At 55.4% G+C, this 24,037-nt stretch overlaps 1 protein-coding gene across 5 annotated transcripts in view; it reads left to right on the top strand.

The window, feature by feature from the left end:
• Positions 1 to 11,970, top strand: part of MATR3 (matrin 3) — a 29,369-nt gene extending 17,399 nt beyond the window's left edge. For 4 of the 5 annotated variants that reach the window (XM_029052360.2, XM_029052361.2, XM_029052359.2 and 1 more), the window contains 12 exons: positions 938 to 1,050; positions 1,923 to 1,975; positions 3,718 to 3,843; positions 4,256 to 4,381; positions 4,613 to 4,783; positions 5,409 to 5,540; positions 6,081 to 6,124; positions 6,478 to 6,859; positions 7,013 to 7,060; positions 8,963 to 9,353; positions 9,820 to 9,941; positions 10,772 to 11,970. In XM_029052360.2, coding sequence (XP_028908193.1) covers positions 938 to 1,050; positions 1,923 to 1,975; positions 3,718 to 3,843; positions 4,256 to 4,381; positions 4,613 to 4,783; positions 5,409 to 5,540; positions 6,081 to 6,124; positions 6,478 to 6,859; positions 7,013 to 7,060; positions 8,963 to 9,353; positions 9,820 to 9,941; positions 10,772 to 10,822 — 1,759 coding nt within the window. In that variant the 3' untranslated portion in view covers positions 10,823 to 11,970. The remainder of the gene's footprint in view (positions 1 to 937; positions 1,051 to 1,922; positions 1,976 to 3,717; positions 3,844 to 4,255; positions 4,382 to 4,612; positions 4,784 to 5,408; positions 5,541 to 6,080; positions 6,125 to 6,477; positions 6,860 to 7,012; positions 7,061 to 8,962; positions 9,354 to 9,819; positions 9,942 to 10,771) is intronic. The other variant, XM_029052362.2, reaches the window with a different exon arrangement.
• Positions 11,971 to 24,037: the final 12,067 nt, after the last annotated feature.

Genomic DNA, 24,037 nt, shown 5'->3' with positions numbered 1-24,037 from the left:
CGAGGGGGTAGGCAGGTGTGAAAATAAAATGATAATAATAGAAGTGTGACTTCGAGGAGCCGTTTTCACAGCATCCCTGTGAGGAAGGGAGAAAGTAGACCCTGCCTTTAAATTTGTATCTGATGTTTCCGAGGTCGGGGGGCGGGGGGAATTCCTGAAAGGAACTGTCAATCCAGTCAGTAGTATTTAATGAGCATGTGCTGTGTGCAGAGCACTGTATTCGATCCTATTTACTGAGCTCTTACTGTGTGCGAGGCACTGCGCTAAGCGCTTGGGAGAGCACGATACAACAACAGACACGTTCCCCGGCCCCAGTGAGTTCATACTGCCAAGTGGCTCTGAATAATTCTTCACCGCCCCCGCGGACTGGAGCGAGATCCCCCTCCAGACCCGCTCCCCCCGCCCCCGAACTCGGAGATACGAGTTCGAGTCTCCCCCGCCCTCCGTGCCCGTTTCTGAAAGTGAAAGGGGAGGGCACCTCTAAGGATGGCCAGAGAATGGACGGAACGCCAGGCAGGCCAGAATTAGCAGCCGGCAAGTCCAACTGCGAGAGGAGCGGCTGAGAGGTGTGGGCTTAGGAAGGAAAAGACATTATAGTCGGGGGTGGGCAGTCCCGGGGAAATGCTAAACTTGACGCCCCGCCAAGACGGCAGCCTTTTATGCCGGGCGGAGGATCGTAGGTGGCGTTTTTCTCCCCTCTCTCACTTCTCCCCTCGCTCTCCCCCTCGAGCGGCGTTTCTGATCCGCCTGCGTCGGCGCGTCCTTTTTGTATATCGCCACCTCAGGCGCCAGGGGCAGGGCTTTCCCCCACCCGAATCCCCCAGCTCGGTTGTTGGTCTCGGCTCCGTCCTCGCGGGCTCGGGCTTGTTGTGGCCACGGCGCGACGCGGTCCCGCGCGCTGACGGGTTTTGACCGCTTCTGTGTCCTGCCATTCCAGGGGCGACCCTTTTATGCTGCAGCAGTCCACCAACCCGGCCCCCGGAATCCTCGGCCCTCCCCCTCCTTCGTTCCACCTTGGGGGCCCACCGGTCGGCCCGAGAGGAAACATAGGTAAGAGCTGCGGGTCGGTTGGGTCTCCGAAGCCCGGTCCTTTTCCTTGGGGGGACAAGGGCACATTCAGCCTGGGCACAGAGTAATAGTCGACCTAAGATTTTTTTTTTTTTTAATGATGTTTCAGCGTTTTCTGTGTCAAGCACTGTTAAACTCTGCGGTAGATAAGAGTTTATCAAGTGGGTCACAGTCCCCGTCTCTCACTGGGGTCACAGTCTTAATCCCCATTTTACAGATGAGGAAACTGAGGCCCAGGGTCATAGAGCAGACCAGCGGCAGAGCTGGGATTAGAACCCAGGTCCTTCTGACTCCCAAGCCTGACCACACTGACTGGGCTTAAGGACCACCTTAGGAAGGACCATCTTAAGATGGGCAGAGATGGACTCCTGCAGAAAAATGAAAGCGATGGGCAACGTGGGTTCTAAATTCTCCGTCGCCTTTTGTCGGGAAGGGGAAGTGGACGGTGCGACTTTTGGGGGTTTTCTGTTTGTTTTTTCGAGGGCGATCAAAGAGGTTGCCCGTGCTGACAGTGCTTGACTCCTGCTAAAGGTGGCTCTCAAAGCACAGAAATAAGCACGGGTATCACCCTCCCTGCTCTGTCGAGTTCCTTTCCTCTGGGGGAATGTGGCCTCTGGCTTCTAGGACTTCCCCCCACTTCCTCAGATCTGATGCGATATGTTTGATGCGTTCCCTAAAACTAGCCAGGTGCTCTTCAGCTCACCTCCCAGGCAGCCTGAAAGTATCTTGTGCTCCGCTCTCCACTTCCCTCCCGAGTTTCCCCTCACTCTAGGAGTAAAGGCCGCATGACCTCCACCCCGTTCCTATTTTTCTAGACGAAAACTGAGAAACACTTAATATTTTTCTCACGGCAGGTTCCGGAAATGGGAACATGCAAGGCCCAAGACACATGCAGAAAGGCAGAATGGTCAGTATCGGAGTTATCCCCCCAGAACCGTAAAGCCCGTCTGCTCCCCTCGGGTCTTCCCGGCCCCAAGGGCTGATGTCCCGGGCGCAGTCAGGATCCCGGCTGGTGTCCGTCGTCAGCCCCCCCGGGCCGGTCTGTGAGTCGATCGAGAAGTTGTGGAGGCCAAGCAGGGAAGATTTCATAGCCCACACGGCCCATTTAGACGGAGCGTGCCCAGAGGGCTGGGGTCGTGGTTAACCCTGAAGAAAAACACCGGGGCCCGGGGATGATGATGATAACTGTGGTATTTCGCTGTTCACTACGTGCCACGGTCTGTACTAAGCGCTGGGGTGGGTACAAGGTATTTGGGTGGATACGGTCCCTGTCCCACCTTGGGTTCGCAACCTCAATCCCCATTTTACAAGTGAGCTAACCGAGGCCACACAACAGACAAGTGGCGGGGCAGGGGTTAGAACCCAGGTCCTCCTGAGTCCCGGGCCCGTGCTCGCTCCGCTAGACCCGGCCGGCGGGCACGCGTTCCCAGCATCCGGTGTTACGTCCCGGCTCCCTTCGAGCTCACGTTCGGAGCTCGGGGCCCGTTGGGAAAGATCCCCCTGGGTTTCTAGCCACGTCGCCTCGGGGACGTGACTCCGAGGCGCAAGTTCTTCCGGGACCTTGACGGTCTTCGGGCACGAGTGCAAACGGCCACGTCGGGGTGAAGATCCCAATCCGCAGGAAAAGCCAGGTCCCCTCGATCCATCCAGGAATGTGTCAGTTCATCGTTACAGTGTACTCTCCCAAGCATTAGTGCAGTGCTTTGCACACAGTAAGCTCTCAGTAAATACAGTCGAATGAATCCATCAGTCAGTGGCATGTCGTGAGCACTTACTATGCACTAAGGGTTTGGGCGATTACAATACAAGAGAGTTGGTAGGCGACGGTCCCTCCCCACAAATTTACAGTCGACAAGGGGAGCAGATATCGAAATAGATAAGGGATAGGGGAATAAAGGTATCAGAATAATAATAATATTAATATTGATATTAAGTGTTTACTGTGTGCAGACACTGTTCTAAGCGCTGGGGTAGATACCGGGTCATCGGGTTGTCTCACGTGAGGCTCACAGCCTTCATCCCCATTTTGCAGATGAGGCCACTGAGGCACAGAGAAGTGAAGTGACTTGCCCACAGTCACCCAGCTGACAAGTGACAGAGCCCGGATTTGAACCCATGACCTCTGACCCCCAAGCCCGGGCCCTTCCACTGAAGTGCCGCGGGTGTCAGAGTACTCACGGGGGGCAGAACCAAGAGCACAGTTGACACAGAGGGGAGGGAGGGGAAACAGGAGTGACGTTAAGTCACGAGATGGAAGCGAAAAAGTCGGTGTGGGGGGAATCACGTGGCGGAGGGTGGTTTTGCTCAGCCTCTTATACTCCCGGAGCAGCACGCGGCGGGTGCTTTTTGCTTCCGCAGGCAGCCCGAGGAGATCTCTGTGTTCCCACCCCCAACCCCCGTGAGCCATTTATCGCTTAAGACGTAGGCCAGTGCGGCTTGCGCGGTCAGTTGTTAAACCTAAGACCTAAGGGAGTCCGTTTCCCTCTGGGGCGGGTTGATCGTGCAGTTTTGGGGGGGAAAAAATCACCAGCGTATTCAGGGTGCTAAAACGAGGGAATGGGTGTGTTCTGGTTCCCTCCTCCTCCGTCCCCCTAGAAACAGTAAATATCCCTCTGCTTATGGTCGGATTTTTCTCTTCCTCGCCAACAGGAGACCAGCCGGGTCGTTCACATTATGGATTTCCAGCGTGGGAAGAACCTGAGATACCAGCTGTTGCAATTGGTGGAGCCATTCGGGGTGATCTCGAATCACCTGATCCTCAATAAAATTAACGAGGTACGGCCCCCGGAGAAAGTGCCCCGTTAGTCAGAAACCTTTGTTGCCCGAAGCCCCGGACTGATTTGAAGGCAGCGGGGGAGCCAAGCCCGGCGTCCCTAGCCGTGTTTAACAGTTACCAACCAAGCAGAGAGGGCCGTTTTGAAATATGGGGCCTGTGCAGCGATTTTTTAAAAAATACCGAAACGAAAAACACACTCAAGTCCAGTCTGAAAAGGAACTGGGGGCAGGCTCTTCCCTCTCAGCCGCGTTTTCTTCCGACTAGCCATCCCTGCCGTCCACCAGAGTGGGGAGTAGGGAGGCTTAATGGACAAGCCGAGGGCGAGGAAGGCCAGTTTCCCGGGGGGAGGGCGGGCGCGGCCCGCAGCGGTGAGGCTCGGGACAGGCCCTGATACCGTGGCCGTCGTCGCAGGCCTTCATCGAAATGTCCACGACGGAGGATGCCCAGGCCGCGGTCGACTACTATACCACGTCCCCAGCGCTGGTCTTCGGCAAGCCGGTCAGGGTCCACTTATCCCAGAAGTACAAGAGGATAAAGGTATTTGACGGGGGGCTCCGTTTTCTTCCTCCTCCCCTTTCGGTTCTTGGCCGTCGGCTCCCTCGCCCGCCCCGACCTTCCGCGTGTTGCGGCCGGAAGGAACACCCGGCTACCCGGGCCTGACATGGACGTGACTCCCGTAACGCCGCGTCTAGTTTCACTCTTCTTTTTCTTTTTCTGTTTAAAAAACAAAACACGCCCCCCCGCCCCCCGAAACACCCAAACGTCAAGAAACCCGAAGGAGGGAAGTCCGAACAGAAATTCGAACCGAAGCCGGAGCTCGGGCGGGTGATACATCTGAGCAACTTACCCCACTCGGGGTATTCCGACAGCGCGGTCATCAAACTCGCCGAGCCCTATGGGAAGATAAAGAATTACATATTAATGAGGATGAAGAGTCAGGTGAGGTCCTTCACGCGGCTGTGGGGAGGCGGGGGTCCGTTTTTGATTTTGAGAAACCGGTCCCTTGTGGTCTCAGGATTTCACCTGATTTACCCTCCGCTCCGAAGCTCCCACACCTCCCTCACTTCTCGCGGGCACGATGGAACGGAAAGCCCCGGGCCCTAGACCCGCTGGCTTGCAGAGCATCCCGAGCTACCCACCAGGTCCCCCGGCCCCCCGGGCCTTCACCCTTTGACCGTCTAAGACGACCGGTTTCTGAAAGTTCTTAGCACCCTGGAATCATCGGGAACTGCAGAGGGAGAGAGAAGCTCCCAATAAAGCTGGAGCCTACAAAAGATGGTTTCTCTCTGCAAAGAGGACCGAGCCAGCGGGGCGGAATTGTCCAGAGGGAGATGCCGTGTTCTCGTGGGCTTTGAGTGACTCTTTCCGACGGGGGCCTCACGTCGCAGGGGTCTTGGTGTCATCTTGTTCTCCGAGACTGGAAATCCCTGCCTCGTTAAGGCCCGCTAAGAGGCAGCGCCTCTACGGCTGGCTGGCCCGACTCGGTGGAACGCGGCCCCTTGGGTTGAGACCCCGTTGCCGGGGGTGGGGAAGCCGTAGCCTCATCCTGCCGGTTCTTCTCCAGGCTTTCATAGAGATGGAGACCAGAGAAGATGCCATGAGCATGGTCGACCACTGCTTGAAGAAGGCCCTCTGGTTCCAGGGCAGGTGCGTCAAGGTGGACCTGTCGGAGAAGTACAAAAAGCTGGTCCTCCGGGTAGGTATCCGAGCCGTGTCTCTTCCCGCCCCGAAGAAGGGACCAGGTGTGGTCTTGCCCGCCTCCTGGGAAGGTGGGGTCTCCCAAACGTGCTGATCCGCAGCGGGGGGGGGGGGGTCCCGCCTGGAGACTGGCAGGGTGGGGGGTCCCTCCGGGCCCGAGCTGACAATCTAGGGGGGGAGACGGGCGTTAAAATCAGGAAGAGGCATAAGGTTGTCGATCGGCCAGTGGTTTTGATGGAGCGATTACGGTGTGTAGAGCACCGTGTTCGGCGCCGGGGAGGGTGTGACACAACGGAGTCGACGGGCACGTTCCCTGCCCGCGAGGCGATGACAGGGTAGAAGACGGCAGGCTGGCCACCCGCGTCTCAGCCCAAGCCCAAACCCGGCACCTTGGACCCGAGCTCAGTGGGACCGAGTCTGAAAAGCGGCTCGCTAGGGGAGAGGCACGGATATCTGGTGCCTCACTGCGCCGAATCCCTGCGGCGTTTCCGGACTGGTTCGTGTGACCCGCCGATAACCCAACCTCTTTGTTTTGTAGATCCCCAACAAAGGAATCGAGCTGTTGAAGAAAGATAAATCCCGGTAACGTCCCCTCCTACCTTTTCATGCAGCCGGGTTCCCCGGGCTTCGGGCGACCCACCGCCTCCCCCCCACCAGGCGGTGATCACCGGTAGTAATCCTGGTGGGATCTGTTGAGTTTACCGTGTGCCAAGCACTGCGCTCGGCCCCGGGGTGGATACGGGACGGGACAGGGAACGTGTCCAACCTGACACGGGGCTGTCAGCGGAGGGAGGACTGGTGCGGAATCCCCACTCGAAGGATGAGGAAACGGAGGCCCCGAGAAACGAGGCGGCGGGTCCTCCGCCTCCCGGGCCCTGGCTTTTTCCGCTCGGCCCCGCCGACGCTTCCCTGACGGGTCCTTTTTCCTCCCGCAGAAAGCGATCTTACTCCCCGGACACCAAAGACTGCCCGAGCGAGAAGAAGTCCAAGTCGGACAGCTCTCAGAAAGCCGACAGCGGCGGGGACGGCAAGGAGCCGGAGGGGAAGCCGAGCGAGGCGGCGGAGAAGGCCCCGAAGGACGGGGAGCGGGCGGAGACGGAGCCCCACCTCCTGCTCGAGTCCGAAGACGAGCTGCTCGTGGACGAGGAGGAGGCGGCCGCGCTGCTGGAGAGCGGCAGCTCGCTGGGCGACGAGGCGGACCTGGCCCCCCTGGGGGACGTGACCTCCGAGGCCAAGAAGGACTCCTCGGACAAAGCGGCCAAGAAGAGCGAGCCCAGCACCGGGACCGCCACCACAGCCAAGAAGAAGGGCAAAAAGGTAAGCAGGAGGTCGAAGCCGCTCGCGTGTCGCCTGGCTGTTCTGCGGGGGCGGGAGGGTGGGGTTTCCCTCCCCGGTGGAAGCTGGGGGTCGGGGAGGCCGGGGATATCACCGCCTAATCTCGGGGTTTAAAGTAAGCGCTTTTCTTGGCAGACGCGCGTCTCAAAAAACTTTGAAGCGTTGAGTGCTTTGAAGGCAATGGTAAGGAGTTTTCGTTTGATGCGGAGGTGGACGGGCAACACTAGAGTTCTTTGAGGAGCGGGGGTGACGTGTCCTGAACGTTGTAGGAGAACGATCCGGGCAGCGGAGTGAAGTACGGATTGGCGTGGGGGGCCGGGAGGTCAGCGAGGAGGCCGGGGCAGTGATCCAGGCGGGAAAGGATTGTATTAACGGGGTAACGGTTTCGATGGAGAAGGAAGGGCGGATTTTAGCGGTATTGTGAAGGTGGGACCGACGGATTGAATGTGCGGGTTGAACGACAGAGGTTTACGGGCTTGGGAGACGGGAGGGGGTGGATTTTGAGAGGCGACAGGAGATCTGGGAAGGAGGGGAGAGTTGAAGAGGGAGGGCCTGAGGAGGGGCAGGGAGATTTCAGGGAGCTCGCGCCTGTTAAAGTGTCAGTTTTCTCAATAGAATAGGCGACCGGGTCTCTAGGGGCAAGGGAAGGGGGTCGGGGGCCCGAGGAGGGAGTTAAATGTCCGGAACGACCGGGGAGGGCGACGGGCGTGGCCGTCAGTAAGGGTGGAGAAATGAATTCGCCGGGCAGAGGGCAGAGTTAAACCAAGAAAGGATAAACTTGAAGTGGACAGAGTCGGCCTGATATTTAGATTTCCGCCAGGTGCGCCCCGCTGCTCGTGCAGCGGGGCGAAGGAGCCGAACCGTACAGGTCACCCGGGGCTGCGGGTTAATGGTATTAGAGTGACGGAAGGTTAAGGGAGCCAGAGTTGAGTTCAGCAGAGAGGGCGGTCGTCAACCGAAGGTAAGTTGGGTACGGAGGCCAAGTGGGGCGCAGCGAGTTGAGAATCGGTCAGAAGATGGGAGGTCTCTGGGCCGGGGTAGTACAGATTTACGGGGAGGCGGTGTGTGGGTGAGGGGGTTGTGGTCAGAGGGGTAGGGTAGAGATCGAGTGCGTGCGCCCACATCGGTGAGTGGGCGAGTTGGGTGGTAAAGGCAGTCGGCGGATGAGTCACGGGGAATATCTGTGCCTATTTTGAAGTCCCCAAGGATTAATGCAGCCATAGAGAGATCTCTCCACGGAGAGAGATGGGCTTCCCCGGGCAGGTGTCCGTTAGGGGCAAGGGTTGGAGGTCCGCCCGCCCGGGTCTGTCGGCCTGACGTCCGTTTCGACGTAACCGGCTGTATTCCAAAATGCGCCCGGGTTTGGGCCGCGGAGCGGTTCCGTGAGATACCGGGGAGATTCGGGACCACGGAGCCGGAGCGGAAAGAGAGACGGTGGGCGTCGGGGGTCGGACCTTCCTTTCTGTCACTTGTCGTGATGTCGATCTGCCCCTGTAAACCGTCGGCTTCTCGTGAGCGGGGGTCGTGCCTGCCGACTCCTGTGCGGCGTCCTCCCCCCAGCCCTTAGCGGAGCGCTCTGCACGCAGTAAGCGCTCCGTCCCTGCCCTTGGTCAGACAAGCCAACACGGAGGTCGGAGGTGCGGCGGAAGCCGGTCGGAGCGAGGTGCGGGCGCACACCCGCTTTTGGGGCGAAGCGGGGGCGTTGGTCGAGGCCCGCTCACGCGCGCCTAGGACTTCGAGGACGGCCCGTGGCATCGGAGGCCCGCTGGGTGTCGCCGTGCCCGCAGCTGCCCTGGCGATATCCGGGCGACGTGTTGGGCGGCGGCGGGCCGGCCGGCCGTCTCCCGAGGCGGACCTCGTTACCCGGTTCTGGGGATTCCGCCAGGTTGAACTCGGTGTCTGTTTCCCGGGAGCTCGCCCCTCACCGGGCACGGATTCCCGGAGCCGGGGGGGGGAGGGTGTCGGACCCCTCCCCGTCTTTCCCCGCGTGGGCTCCGGCTTGAGTGTGGGGTCACGGGGCCGGCCCGGGGGCGGGGGGCCAGGTCACAGGGCGCCGAGTAATTCTCGCCTCTCCGGGATTGACAGCGCCGTTTCCCCGGGAACATGGAAGGCTTCGTCACCCTGGACGAGGTGGGGGACGAGGAAGACTCGGAGCATCCCAAGGTCCGGAAGCCGGGCGGGACCGGGAAGTCGGGCGACCGGACCGAAGACGGTCTGGCCGAAATCAAGGTGGATAAGATGGAAGAACACGAGCAGGAGAACGAGGCCACCCTGGAGAACGGGTTGAAGAACGAGGACGCCCCGGAGCCCGGGGCCGCCGAGTCCTCCGAGGCCCCCGAGGCGCAGGACCCCAACAAAGACGCGGGCGAGAGCGCCAACGGCCAGAGCGAGCGCGAAACGAAAAGCAGCTTCCGAGAAGAGACCGTGGTCCCCGATGAGTATAGGATCGGGCCCTACCAGCCCAATGTTCCAGTGGGTAAGTTGGGGGGGCCATCCCTCTTGGACGCGCACCCCTACGTTGCCTCGAACGAGGCGGAGTGGGGAGGAGGGGGCCGTTGTGGTTCGGCGACCATCCCGTGGCCATCTCTCCTTTTCCCGGCCGTTCCCTGCTGGAGGGACACGTGCGGCTCACCCCACGTGTCGCGGCTAAAGTCACTCGGGCCCATCGGTGAGCGTCAGAGCAGCAGCGCGGCTCAGAGGAAAGAGCCCGGGCTTGGCAGTCGGAGGTCATGGGTTTCCGATGCCGACTCTGCCACTTGTCAGCTGGGTGACCGTGGGCAAGTCGCTTCACTTCTCTGGGCCTCAGTGACCTCATCTGTCAAACGGGGATCAACCGTGAGCCTCACGTGGGGCAGCCTGATGACCCTGTATCCACCCCAGCGCTCAGAACACAGCGCTTAACAGACACCGACATTATTGTTATTTGCATCTGGCTTTTCCAGGCGTAGATTACGTGATACCCAAAACAGGGTTTTACTGCAAACTCTGTTCTCTGTTCTACACAAATGAAGAGGTGGCGAAAAATACTCACTGCAGCAGTCTGCCTCATTATCAGAAACTAAAGGTAAGGCGGGGCGGGGGGTGTCTTCAGCCCGGAGGAGGGAAGGAAGGGCGGGACCTGGGAGAGCCGGGGCGGGCGTTCCCCCCGCCGTCGGGTTTCCAATAATAATAATAGAGACTCGGTGTGCGTTCGCGTACCGTGGTCATGTGACAGGTGAACTGAATTTAAGGTGAGTGCCGTGGGAGCGACGTTTTTCACACTGGAAACCCAATTTCCTAATTTTCCCCTACCAAATTCTGAAAACTTGACAAACTGAGGTAAAATCCAGCTGAGCCAGAACAGCAGTAATAATAATAATAATGATAGCCGCTTAGAGTGCGCGCCAAGCACCGTAAGATGGTGGTGGGCAGGGAATGTGTCTGTTGGTTACACTGTGATAGCGACCTCTCCCAAGAGCTTAGAACAGTGCTCTGCATAAGGTAAACACTCAATAAGTACATTTCATTCATTCAATAGTCTTTATTCATTCAGTAGTATTTATTGGGCGCTTACTATGTGCAGAGCACTGTACTAAGCGCTTGGAATGGACAAATCGGCAGCAGATACAGTCCCTGCCCGCTGACGGGCTTACAGTCTAATCGTTAGTCTTTATTGAGCGCTTACTATGGGCAGAGCACTGTACTAAGCGCTTGGAATATACGAAACGGCAACAGGGAGAGACAATCCCTGCCCAATGACGGGCTCACTGTCTAATCGTGATAAGCGCGGTCTGTCCGTCCCGTCCCCCCGCCGGTGATGATTGTGTCGTAGGTTTCTCCGCCCGAATATCGTGCATCAAGAAGAGCCTCCTCTCTGATCGTGCTCCCTTTTTCTTTCTCTCTCTCCCCCCCCAGAAAATTCTGAATAAATTGGCAGACGACCGCAGGCAAAAGAAAGAAGCTTAAGCCGCGCAAGGCGGGCGGGAAGAGACGACGCGGTTCTTTGTTTTTAACGTTAACCTTTTTTAAACGCAGTACAGGTAGCTAGTAGGTGGATAAAATGTACTCTGGTTTTTTTTTGTTTCGTTTTAGTGAAAAAGCAAGTAAAAGTAGAAATCTGTTCATGTGTTACGTGTCCTAGCCAAAGCGCTTATCGAGTTAACACGAGAGCGACTTCTTTTTGTCGGGAGAAGGGCGGGCGGGCCCGGCTCACGCCCGAGTCTCGGAACGACTGCGAGGAGAGGACTGATGTGCGAACCAAACGTGCGCCACCCAACATGCTATTGACTGGTTTCGAGCTTCGGAAATCTGTCGTCAGGTTTTTCGGTTCCGTTCTTCAATAAAAGCCAAAACGAATTGCACCGTATTTTTATTTCATCGGAAACATTCCATACTTAATAATCTGAGCCTTAGCAGTTTGCTGTTTTTGTTTTGTTTCATTTGGAGTGTGAAGCCGGTTTAGTTGCATTTCACTTTTGGAGAAGTTAAGGATTTAAATTGAGGCTCCTTAAGTTAAGGAGAAGTCGGCAATTGAAGGAGAAAGAGAAGAAGAAAGGCGGGGGGAAGGCCACCCCAGGTATAGATTCTTTTCACGTCATCGCTATCCTTTAGACACTTGGAAGAATCTTAAGTCGTTGGTTTTGAATTTCCTGGTTTTTTTTTTCCCCCCCCGAGCTCCTGCTAGATTTTTCTTTCCTTAGTGAGTAGTCGGTGTCTCTGCAGTGAAAAGTACAAAATTTGCCCATACTTCTCTTTGGCCAGTATTAATTTCTTGAGCTCTTACCGCTTGTTACTTGAATCCTCTAGCTGTCGAACACCTCCCGGTATAAGCAAACCCTTGATTTCTCTTTTCCCTCTCTCAATTTTTCCGGACGTGTAGACCGTCTCTCTTCATCTCCTGAGGATGAAAATTTGCTCTCCGGCAGTGGAGAACCGGATCGGTCCAAACACCGGAACCCCGACTCCTAATTAATGTTCCACTTGCACATGTGACCTTTGTGAACAGATATCTGCATGTGTAATCTGTGTTGACCTGTAATTTTCCAATTATATACTGCTTATATCTGTGGATTCAAGTTACCGAAGTGATTACCAATAAACGAATCTAGGCAACGGGGTTCTGTCGTTCTTGCTCGGCGGGACTTCAGCTCCGACGCGGCGTCCCTCCTCGCCGTCATGATCGCCTCGGGGTGGGCTTCTTCCTAAAAGAGAAAAGGGATCTCGGGATGAGGTTCGGACGACTGGCGGCAGCCCGTCGTGCCTAAAATGCGGTCCCCGGGGGCGGGAGTGCCGTTTTCTGAAGTCAGAAGACAGTGAACGGTTCCAACTCCTTGTGAGATGAGTCCTGTGGGTGGGAGGGCGTCGGGAATATGGCATTTTGCCCCGATGACCCTCGGAGGGTCACTGGGATGAAATTCCTCGGCCGGGGCAAGGTGTCGCCCCATCGACACGCCGCTCGCTGTAGCGGGACCCTGTGGACTTGGAAGAGGCAGCCACCCCGGTGAAGGAGCCCAGAGCCTTCTGCCCGGCGGACGAACCCCCCGTTACCTCAGGCGAGAGCGTGGAGCTTGGGGAGGAACGATGAGCGCAAGGCGGGATGGTGTGGGCGGGGGTGCGGAGATTCGGAGCGTACGCCGTCGGATGCGGCAAAAGAGCGGGGGGCTTGGCAGTCGGGAGGATCCCCGCTCTGCCGCTCGAGCGCCTGCCGGGGTGACGGGCGTCTCCGGGCCTCGGTCTCCTCGTCTGCGAAATGGGGATGAGAGCTGCCCGTTCTCCCTCTCCCCCTTAGATTGTGAGCCCCGCGTGGGACAGGAGCGGTGTCCGACCTCACGACCTTGCACCCCGCCAGTTAGTGCGGACCTTTGCCGTGGCTCAGTGGAAGGAGCCCGGGCTTGGGAGTCAGAGGTCATGGGTTCTAATCCCGGCTCCGCCGCTCGTCTGTGTGACCTTGGGCAAGTCACTTCGCTGGGCCTCAGTGACCTCATCTGGAAAAATGGGGATTAAAAAATGGGAGCCCCACGTGGGACAGTCTGATGACGCTGGATCGCCCCCAGCGCTTAGAACAGGGCTCGGCACGTAGTAAGCGCTTAACGAATACCATTTATTATTATTATTAGTCGCGGCTCCGTGGAAAGGGCACGGGCTTTGGAGTCAGAGGTCATGGGTTCGCATCCCGGCTCCGCCACTCGTCGGCTGCGTGACTTCGGGCGAGTCACTTCACTTCTCGGTGCCTCAGTGACCTCATCTGGAAAACGGGGATTAAGACTGTGAGCCCCGCGTGGGACGACCTGATTCCCCTGGGTCTACCCCAGCGCTTAGAACAGTGCTCGGCACGTAGTAAGCGCTTAACAAATACCAACGTTATTATTATTATTCGCTCTTAGGTGAATTTTTCAGCCGCGCCGTGGATGCGATGGCCAGCAGGTGGCGCCACCTGCCCATCAATTGCATACTAATGGGGCCTTTGTTAAGCGCCCACTATGTGCTAAGCGCCTTACTAAGCGCTGGGGCGGATAGAAGATAATCAGGTCCCGCTGGGGGGGGGCTCCGAGCCAACAGATGGATTCCCCGTTTTGCAGAGAAGTGAAGTGACTCGTCCAAGGTCTCACAGCAGGGAAGTAGTAATGCTGGCATTTGTGAAGCGCTTACTACGTGCAGAGCACCGTTCTAAGCGCTGGGGGAGATCCAGGGTCATCAGGTGGTCCCACGTGAGGCTCCCAGTTAATCCCCATTTTACAGATGAGGTCACTGAGGCACAGAGCAGTGAAGTGACCTGCCCACAGTCACACAGCTGACGAGGAGGAGCTGGGATTCAAACCCAGCTCCTCTGACCCCGCAGGATCCTGCCTCTCTACTAGGCCTTGCTACTAGGAGAAGCGGCGTGGCTCAGCGGATAGAGCGCGGGCCTCCGGGTCAGAAAGTCATGGGTTTGAATCCCGGCTCGGCCCCGCGTCCGCTGAGCAGCGTGGCTCGGTGGAAGGAGCACGGGCTTGGGAACCAGAGGTCATAGGTTCGAATCCCGGCTCCGCCACCTGTCGGCTGTGTGACCGTGGGCAAGTCACTTTACTTCTCTATGCCTCAGTTGCCTCACCTGTAAAATGGGAATGAAGACTGGGAGCCTCACGTGGGACAACCCGATGACCCCGTTTCTACCCCAGCGCTTAGAACGGTGCTCTGCACGTAGTAAGCGCTTAACAAATATTATTATTATTATTATCATCTTGGACGAGTCGCTTCTCTGGGCCTCAAGCTACCCCATCTGTAAAAGAGGGATCGATTAAGAGTGTGAGCCCCGGGTGGGACAGGGATTGGGTCCAACCTGATCAACTTGTACCTACCCCAGTGGTTCGAACAGCGCTTGGCACGTGGTAGACGCTTACGTCTAATGCCGTCGAGTCGTCTCCGGCCCGTAGCGACGCCGTGGACACATCTCTCCCCGCACGCTCCGTCTGCCGTCGTTCCGGGAGTGGATCCAGAGTCTTCTTGGTCAAAATATGGAAGCGCGACCTTCCGCGCAGTCGAATCTCCACCCTCGACTGTCTCCCGTGCCGCTGCTGCCCGGCACAGGTGAGTTTTGGCTATTGGATGGCCTTCCGCTCGCTAGCCCACTGCCCAATCTAGAAATGGAATGGTTATGCCGCTGCCTGACTCTGTCCCGTGACCGAAACCCTCCAGGCGCGGTCCCGAGCGGGGGACGGGTACCGTCGGGACGATTATTATGACTAATCCTGAGATAGCAAGTGTCCCCGTAAACCCGAACGGCGGCTTGACCAGAGGGGTGGGGATCCGAGGGAGGGGTGGAGTTGGTCCTTTTCGCCCCGGCCCCCAAGGACTATTTTAGAGTCATTTCCCGGGGTGGGACGTTCACCGGGTGGGTTTAGTGGCTTCCTCCTTTCGGGGCGTTCGGGGGAACGGGTGCTCAGTTCCCTCATCTGTCAAATGGGGATGAAGCCCGTGAGCCCCACGTGGGACAACCTGATGACCTCCCCCAGCGCTTAAAACAGTGCTCTGCACATAGTAAGCGCTTAACAAATACCCACATTTAGTATTATTATTATTCGATGAGTTAATTCCGCTACCGATCTCTCATGAGTGCACCCAGAGCGACCTCCCTCGGCCCCCCAGACTACCACCAGCTGCCTCAGTGGAAAACACCAATAATAATAATAATAATAATAATAATGATGTTGGTATTTGTTAAGCGCTTACTATGTGCAGAGCACTGTTCTAAGCGCTGGGGTAGACACAGGGGAATCAGGTCGTCCCACGCGGGGCTCACAGTCTTAATCCCCATTTTACAGATGAGGTAACCGAGGCACCGAGAAGTTAAGTGACTCGCCCATAGTCACACAGCTGACAAGCGGCCGAGCCGGGATTCGAACCCATGACCTCTGACTCCAAAGCCCGTGCTCTTTCCACTGAGCCACACCGTGTGAACGCGCTGTGGGCAAGGGGATGTGGCCGGGGGTTGTTATATTGGACCCTCGCAAGCGCTTTGCACACCGTAAGCCCGCTGTGGGCAGGGATTGGCTCTTGCTGAATTGTATTTATTGAGCGCACGCGGTAAGCGTTCAATAAATACAAATGAATGAACCTGAATTCACCTGGTTTATGACTGGGCTGTCAAAGCGTCGATGGTATTGAGTGTTAAAGTGCCTCGATGGGTCCCCTGGAAGTGCTGAAGAGGTATCCCGGCTCTGCCGCCTGTCAGCTGGGCGACTTGGGGCAAGTCACTTCACTTCTCTGGGCCTCAGTGACCTCATCTGTCAAATGGGGATGAAGACCGTGAGCCTCACGTGGGACAATTTGATTACCCTGTATCTGCCCCAGCGCTTAAATACCAATATTATTATTATTCGGGGTGGACGGGGTGGTGGTGGGGGGGGGGGGGAGCGTGGAGTTTAACCAGGGAAGGCCTCCCGGAGGAGGATAATAATAGCAATCAATAGTAACAGGAGGAGGATCGATAGTAATTATCCATCGACCTCCAGCCGGCCCCTGCCCGTCGCGGAGGAGGGGAGAGAATACTGGTCGAAAGGCATTTAATAATTTGGTCAGGGCAATCCTGGCCACCCGCTTGGGGGAGAAAAGGCCATCGTCGTGTCTGTGTCAGCGTGGCCCAGTGGAAAGAGCGCAGGGCCTGGGAGGGAGAGGCCCCGGGGCCTCACCTCCACTCTGCCTCTCGCCTGCTGTCTGATCTCGGGCGGGTCGCTTCGCTTCTCTGAGCCTCAGTTTCCTCATCCGCAAAGTGGGGATTCGGTACCCGTTCTCCCTTCGCCGTAGACCGCGAGCCCTGAGTGGAACAGAGAGTGTGTCCGACTTAATTGTTGTGAATCCGCCCCGGCGCTCAGTACAGTGCTTGGCGGGTAGAAACTGCTTAAATATCTGTTTACGATGATGAAGAAACTGCTCAAATATCTGTTTACCACGATGATGATGATTGTTATCATTACCTCCCCTGGGGTCCGAACAACAGGAAGGCGGCCTTCCAGACTGTGGCCCCTCCACGCTCACTCGACGGACAAGTGGCAGACCTGGGATTCGAACCCAGGTTCTTAGAGAAGCAGCGTGGCTCGGTGGCAAGAGCCCGGGCTTGGGAGGCAGAGGTCACGGGTTCGAGCGCCGGCTCTGCCACTTGGCAGCCGGGTGACTGGCACTTCACTTCTCTGGGCCTCCGTTCCCTCATCTGGAAAATGGGGATGAAGACTGGGAGCCTCACGTGGGACAACCTGATGACCCTGTATCTCCCCCGGCGCCTAGAACAGCGCTCTGCACATAGTAAGCGCTTAAATGCCAACATCATCGTTATTATTACTCTTCTGACTTCCAGGCCCTATCCGCCAGGCCTCACTGCTTCTCAGACTCCCGGGAGATCCAGCCTGCTCCCCACCCCCACTTTAGTTTGCACACCTCCTCCAAGAGGCCTTCCCTGACTAAGCCCTGCTTTCCTCTTCTCCCACTCCCTTCCTTCTCCCATCCCCCTGCCTCGCTCCCTTTAATAATAATAATTCATCCTTTATTCATCCCTCCACCTCCCAGCCCCACAGCACTTGTGTCCCTCTCCCTCATTTATTTATTTCTATTCCTTTCCCTCTCCCCCTCCGGACTGTGAGGCCGTTGTGGGCGGGGAATGTGTTTATTATCCTATCGTCCTCTCCCTACCGTTTAGTCCAGTGCTCTGCACGCAGTAAACAATAAATACGATTGAATGAGTGAATGCCCCCCGAACAAAAGAAGTGTTTGTCCGCCCTTCTCGTTCCCCCTGCCTCTGCCCTCCCCTCCCTCTCTCCCTCCGTCCCTCCCTCCTCCTCTTTCTGGGGACGCCGTGAGGTAGGAGGAGACAAAGAGCTAAGGTCTTGGGGCAGCCCAGATGAAAGGGGCTGGGAAAATCCCCAACGCTGGCCATAATGTGGATTATAATCATCAAGGGTTTACAGCCCAGATCATTTTATCCCAGGACAAGTCTGGTCTTGGGCTCCAGGGCCTCCCTCTCGCAGCTGCCTCAGGTTCTCTCTCTCCCCTCTTCCTCCCTCTCTCGCTTTTGCTCCCTTTCTTTCTCTTCCTTTATCCCTCTCGTCTTTCTCTTTCTCTCCCTCCTCTCCTTTCTCTCCTCTCTGTCTTCTCTTTTTCCTGCTCCCTGTCCTATCCCTTTCTCCTCTCCACTCTCCCTTTCTCTTCTTTCTCCCTCTTCTCTCTCTTCTTTCTCTCCTTTTCTCTGTCCTCTCCCTCTCTTCTTTCTCTTTCTCCCTCTCCCTCCCCTTTCTCTCCCTTCCACTTTCCCTTTCTTTCTCCCACTCCCTCTTCTTCTCTCCTCTCTCTTATTTCTCTCCCTTTCTCTGTCCTCTGCCTTTTTTCTCTTTCTCCCTCTCCTTTCTTTCCTCCTTTTCCCTCTCCCTCCCTTTCTCTCCTCTCCACTTTCCCTCTCTCCCTCTCCCTCTTCTTCTCTCCTGTCTCTTCTTTGTCTCCCTTTCTCTGTCTTCTCCCTCTCTCTTCTTTCTCTGTCTTCTCCCTCTCCTTTCTTTCCTCCTTTTCCCTCTCCCTCCCCTTTCTCTCCCTTTCTCTCCCCTCTCCACTTTCCCTTTCTCTTCTTTCTCTTTCTCCCTCTCCTCTCTCTTCTTTCCCTTTCTCTCTCCTCCCACCCTCTTCATCTCCCTCTCCCCTTTCTGTCTCTCTCTTCTTTTCCTTTTTCCCTCTCCCTTTCTCTCTGTCTCCTTTTCTCCCCTCTCTGCGATCTCCACAGCTCCCCAGGTCCCTCCCTTACCTCTCCCCGTTTTTTTATGGCACGATATTCCAGGCACTGGACTAGGTACAAGTTAATCATGTCAGACAGTCCCTGCCTCACATGGGTCTCACAGTCAATCCCCGTTTCACAGATGAGGGAACTGAGGCCCGGAGAAGGGAAGTGACTCGCCCAGGGTCACCCGGCAGACGAGTGGCGTAGCTGGGATTAGAACCCAGGACCGTCTTGACGCCCGGGCTCTAGCCACTAGGCCTCGTTGCCTCTCCCTTCTGTCCACACCTCTCGTTCCACCTCCCCAAGCTCACCCCTCCCTGCTTCCGCGACTTCTGTTGACTCCCACGCCCTGGACCGGTAGGACGGCTCCTTCTCGCCCTGATTTATACGTCCCCTCCCTCCAACATCTGCACAACCCTGGGCCCTTACACGAGGTAGGAGCCAGCTGGCTGAGGAATCGGAGCAGCTGGGGATTTTTATTTTATGGTATTTGTTAAGCCCTCACTATGTGCCAGGTGCTGTTTTAAACACCGGGCAAGATAAATCAGGTCGGATACGGCCCCTGTTCCCCGTGAGGCTCACAGTCTCCATCCCCATTTTACAGGGGAGGGAACTGAGGCCCAGAGGAGCGAGGTGACCTGCCCCTGGTCACCAAGTCAAGTGGCGGAGCCGGGATTAGAACCCAGGTCCTTCTGACTCCTTGAACCGTGCTCTAGCCTTCGGGCCACACTGCTTCGTTAATCTGGGAAGGGGACAAGTGGAAAATTGAGGGCGACGCACAGTTAAATCTCTGGGAGATGAGCCCGCTACCGATAAAGGAGGAGTGGTATTGGAATGAGAAGTAGCAAGGCCTGGTGGATGGAGCGCGGGCCTAGGAGCCTGAAGGGTCTGGGTTCTAATCCCGGCTCTACCGCGCACCTTCTGGGTGACCTTGGTTAAGTCACTTCACTTCTCTGGGCCTCAGTAACCTCATCTGTAAAAATGGGGATGAAGAGCGTGAGCCCCTCGTGGGACAGGGACCGTGCCCAACCTGAGTGGCTTGTATCTACTCCAGCGCTTAGGACAGGGCTTGGCACATAGTAAGCGCTTAACGGGTACCATAATTACCGTTATTATTATTTCCGGTCTTCAGAAGGGAGGTGGGGGAGGACGGATAAGTGTGATCACCGATGTCCCGACCTAAGACTGAGCATGCTGAAGACCGAGGGAAGACGGTGGGAAAAAACCCCTGGGTTGGAAGCATTGCGGCTCAGTGGAAAGAGCCCGGTCATGGGTTTGAATCCCGGCTCTGCCACTCGTCAGCTGTGTGACTGTGGGCAAGTCACTTAATTTCTCTGTCCCTCAGTGACCTCATCTGGAAAATGGGGATTAAGACTGTGAGCCCCACGTGGGACGACCTGATGACCCTGTATCTACCCCAGCGCTTAGAACGGTGCTCTGCACATTACTATTATGATGATGATGAGGAAACTGAGGTCCAGAGAGGTTGAGTGATCTGTCCTTGGGCACACAGCAGGCCAGTGGCAGAGCTGGGATTAGAACCCAGGTCTCCCGGTGTCCAGTACTGGATTCTTTCAATGAGTTCAGTCTGCCTTTCGTCAAGAACGGGAGTTCTAAGAAGCAGAGTCATTCATGCCAGCATGGGAAGCCGCATAATGGTAATAATAATGATGGCATTTGTTAGGCCCTTACTATGTGCCGAGCACTGTTCTAAGCGCTGGGATAGATACCAGGTCATCAGGTTGTCCCACGTGGGGCTCACAGTCCTCATCCCCGTTGAGGTAACCGAGGCCCAGAGAGGTGAAGCGACTTGCCCGAAGTCACCCAGCTGACAAGTGGCGGAGCCGGGATTAGAACCCATGACCTCTGACTCCCAAGCCTGGGCTCTTTCCACCGAGCCACGCTGCTTCTCGGGCAGAGTGGAGAGAGTCCGAGACGGGGAGTCAGAAGGTCGTGGGTTCGAATCCCTGCTCTGCCACTTGTCTGCGGTGAGGCCTTGGGCAAGTTACTTAACTTCTCTGGGCCTCAGTTCCCTCATCTGTTAAATGGGGATTAAGACTGTGAGCCTCACGTGGGACAGGGCCGTTCATCCCAAGCGTTCATCCCAAGCTCTGCACATAGTAAGCGCTCAATAAATACTATTGAATGAATGAATGAATGACAGGGACCGTGCCAGACCTGATTAGCTTGCATCCATCCCGGTGCTTAGTACAGTGCTTGGGCACGTAGTAAGAGCTTAACAGATACCATAATTATCATTACCATTACTCTGCCCACAGGAAGTGCTCAATAAATACAGTTGATCGATTATGTTCTGGAAATAACAGCTCCAAATCTAAATCAGGTGGACAGTATCGAAGGGACAGTTTGCCAGGCATTCAGCTTCACCCCAGGAAATAAATTAGCCCAACGATCATCAAAGAATGATTGTATTTAATGAACATTTTCTGCATGCAGAGCACTAAACTAAGCATTTGGGAGAGTACAGTAAGATAGAGGTGATAGACAAGCTCCCTGCCCTCAAGGCAAGGAAGCAGCAGTGGATAGATCCCGGGCCTGAGAAGAAGAAGGACCTGGGTTCTAATCCCCCTCCACCACTTGTCTGCTGTGTGACCTTGGGTGAGTCAATTTAGGCTTCAGTGTACTTCTCTGGGCCTTAGTTAACTCACCTGTAAAATGGGGATTAAGTTTGTAAGGCCAGCTGGGAGAGGGACTGTGTCCAATCTGATTATCTTGAATCTATCCCAGCGCTTAGAAGAGTGCCTGGCCCGTGGTAGGCGCTTAACAAATGCCGTTTAAAAGAAAAAGCTTAACCTACTGTGTGCAGAGCACTGTATTAAGCAGTTGGGAAAGTACACTGAAGCAAACCCAAAATTCCTTTAAATACAATCTTTGATATCAGAAAAGAGCACCGGGAAGCAGAAAATAGCAGTTCTTCTCTCCTCCTCCCTGACTGTATTGGTCGCTCCTTGTGCATTTTTCATGCCAGAGTCCTAAATTGTACCTTCCAGTATGTGTCAGAAGCAGAAATGAAAAAGAAATTTAAGAAAAATAGAAAAGCTCCTTGAGGGCAGGCAAAGTCTGTTGTATTGTACTCTCCCAAACGCCTAGTACGGTGCTCTGCACAAAGAAATTGCTCACATATGATTCATCGAGAGCCAGCCCGTGCCTGGAAACTTGGAATGCTAGTGGAGAAGAGTCTTTTTAGTGGACTCCATATTCATTCAATCTTGTTTATTGAGCGCTTACTGCGTGCGGAGCACTCTACTAAACGCTTATTCATTCATTCATTCATTCAATAGTATTTATTGAGCGCTTACTATGTGCAGAGCACTGTACTAAGCGCTTGGGATGAACAAGTCGGCAACAGATAGAGACGGTCCCTGCCGTTTGACGGGCTTACAGTCTAATCGGGGGAGACGGACAGACAAGAACAATGGCACTAAACAGCGTCAAGGGGAAGAACATCTCGTAAAAACAATGGCAACTAAATAGAATCGAGGCGATGTACAATTCATTAACAAAATAAATAGGGTAACGAAAATATATACACTTAGTGGATATTAAGTCCATACGGTTATGATATTGAATCCATTGAATCCATGTGGCTGGCAGTGAGTGGAGAGGAGTCTTTTTAGTGGACTCCATATTCAAATGTATTTATTGAGCGCTTACTGTGTGCAGAGAGCGCTGTACTAAACGTTTGGGGAAAGTACAGTGCAACAGTCAGTCAGTCGTCTTTATTGAGCACTCTATGTGTGTAGAGCACTGAAATAATCGCTTGGGAGAGGACAGTAGAACATATAACGATGCATTCCCTGCTCACAACGAGCTTACAGTCTAGAGGGGAAGACAGATATTAATATAAATAAATAGAATTACAGATATGGACGTAAGTGCTGCGGGGCTGGGAGAGGGGGAGACTAAAGGGAGCAAGTCCGGGCGACGCAGAAGGGAGGGGGAGAAGAGGAAAGCGGGGCTTAGTCAGGGAAGGCCTCCTGGAGGAGGTGCGCCTTCGCTAAGGCTCCGAAGGGCGGGGAGAGTCACTGTCGGGCATGAAGAGGGTGGTCCAGGCCGGAGGCAGGACGTGGGCGAGAGGTTGGCGACGAGATGGAGGAGACTGAGGTAGAGTTAGCATTAGAGGAGGGGGCTCGGGTTAAAGGAGGGGAATAGCGAGGTGTAGTAGGAGGGAGAGGTTGGTAGGCATGTTCTCTGGAACTTACGGTCCAGAGGAGAAGTCAGACACTAAAATGAACTGTGGTTCTGTTCAAAAGTGTCACGGGGTTGAAGGTGGGTTGGATGTCAAGGCCTTAAAGGGGACCGATCCATCTGCAGAAGCGATGCAGAACGGAGAGGGAGCAGGGGAAAACTGAGTAAAAAAAAAAAATGATGGCATTTGTTAAGCGCTTACTATGTGCAACGCACTGGAGAGGATACAAGGTGATCAGGTTGTCCCACATGGGGCTCCCAGTCTTAATCCCCATTTTACAGACGAGGTAAATGAGAAATTAAAGTGACTCGCCCAAAGTCACACGGCTGACAAGCGGCTGAGCTGGGATTTGAACCCAGGACCTCTGACTCCCCAGCCCGGGCTCTTTCCACTGAGCCACACTGCTTCTCTGAGCAGCATTCATTATGGTGCAGACTAGATGGCAAGCTCACTGTGGGCAGGGACCGCGTCTGTTGTATCGTTATATTGGACTCTCTGTTATATGGTTATAGTGGACTCTCCCAGGCGCTTAGGACAGTGCTCTGCCCCCAGGGCTGCCCAGTAAATAGGATTGATTGACTGTGGAGTTTGCTCTGCACTACGTGCCAAGCGCTGTACTAATTAGGGGAAGCAGCGTGGCTCAGGGGAAAGAGTCCAGGCTGGGGAGTCAGGGGTCATGGGTTCGAATCCCACCTCTGCCACTTGTCAGCTGGGTGACTGTGGGCAAGTCACTTCACTTCTCCGGGCTTCAGTGACCTCATCTGGAAAATGGGGATTAACTGTGAGCCTCACGTGGGTCGACCTGATGACCCTGTGTCTACCCCAGCGCTTAGAACAGTGCTCTGCACATAATAAGCGCTTCACAAATACCAACATTATTATTATTCTCTGTGCCTCGGTTCCCTCATCTGTGAAATGGGGATGAAGACTGTGAGCCTCACGTGGGCCGACCTGATGACCCTGTATCTCCCCCAGCGCTTAGAACAGTGCTCTGCACCTAGCAAGCGCTTCACAAATACCAACATTATTATTAATTTCTGGCATAGATACAAAATGAGCAGGTCCCACGTGGGACTCACAAGCTGAGGAGGAGGGAAAAACGTGTGGTTTTTTTTGCATGCCCATTTTGCAGACGGGGGAAACTGAGGGCCAGGGGAGGTGAAATGACTTGCCCAGGGGCACCCAGCAGGCCAAGGAGGAATTAGAACCCAGGGCCTCCAGCTGCCAGGCCCGGGCTCTTCCCACGGGGCCGGGGCAGTCACCCATTCCATCGTATTTCTTCTGCGCTTACTCTGCGCTGAGCACTGTGCCACCCCGCCGCATTACCCTATTTATTTTGTCATCCTATTTATTTTGTTAATGGGATGTACATCCCCTTGATTTTATTTGTTTGCTCTTGTTTTAATGAGATGTTCTTCCCCTTGACTCTATTTCTTGCTATTGTTCTTGTCTGTCTCCCCCGATTAAGACCGTGAGCCCGTCAAACGGCAGGGACTGTCTCTTTCTGTTGCCGACTTGTTCATCCCAAGCGCTTAGTCCAGTGCTCTGCACACAGTAAGCGCTCAAGAAATACTATTGAATGAATGAATGAATGAATGAATGAGCCCCCAAGGGACTACAACTCCCAGCGTCCCCCGCGGCCGAGGGGCCTCCGCCAGCTCCGGCGTCCGGGCGCGGGGCCTTCTGGGAGCGGTAGTTTGGCGCTAGAGCGAGGCGGGAGGCGGAAGTGAGGTCACTT

This window comes from Ornithorhynchus anatinus, chromosome X2 (genome assembly GCF_004115215.2).
Source record: "Ornithorhynchus anatinus isolate Pmale09 chromosome X2, mOrnAna1.pri.v4, whole genome shotgun sequence".
Classification (NCBI taxonomy): Eukaryota; Metazoa; Chordata; class Mammalia; order Monotremata; family Ornithorhynchidae; genus Ornithorhynchus; species Ornithorhynchus anatinus.
Note: the sequence above shows the minus strand (reverse complement) of the source record. Positions and strands in the feature narration are given on the sequence as shown.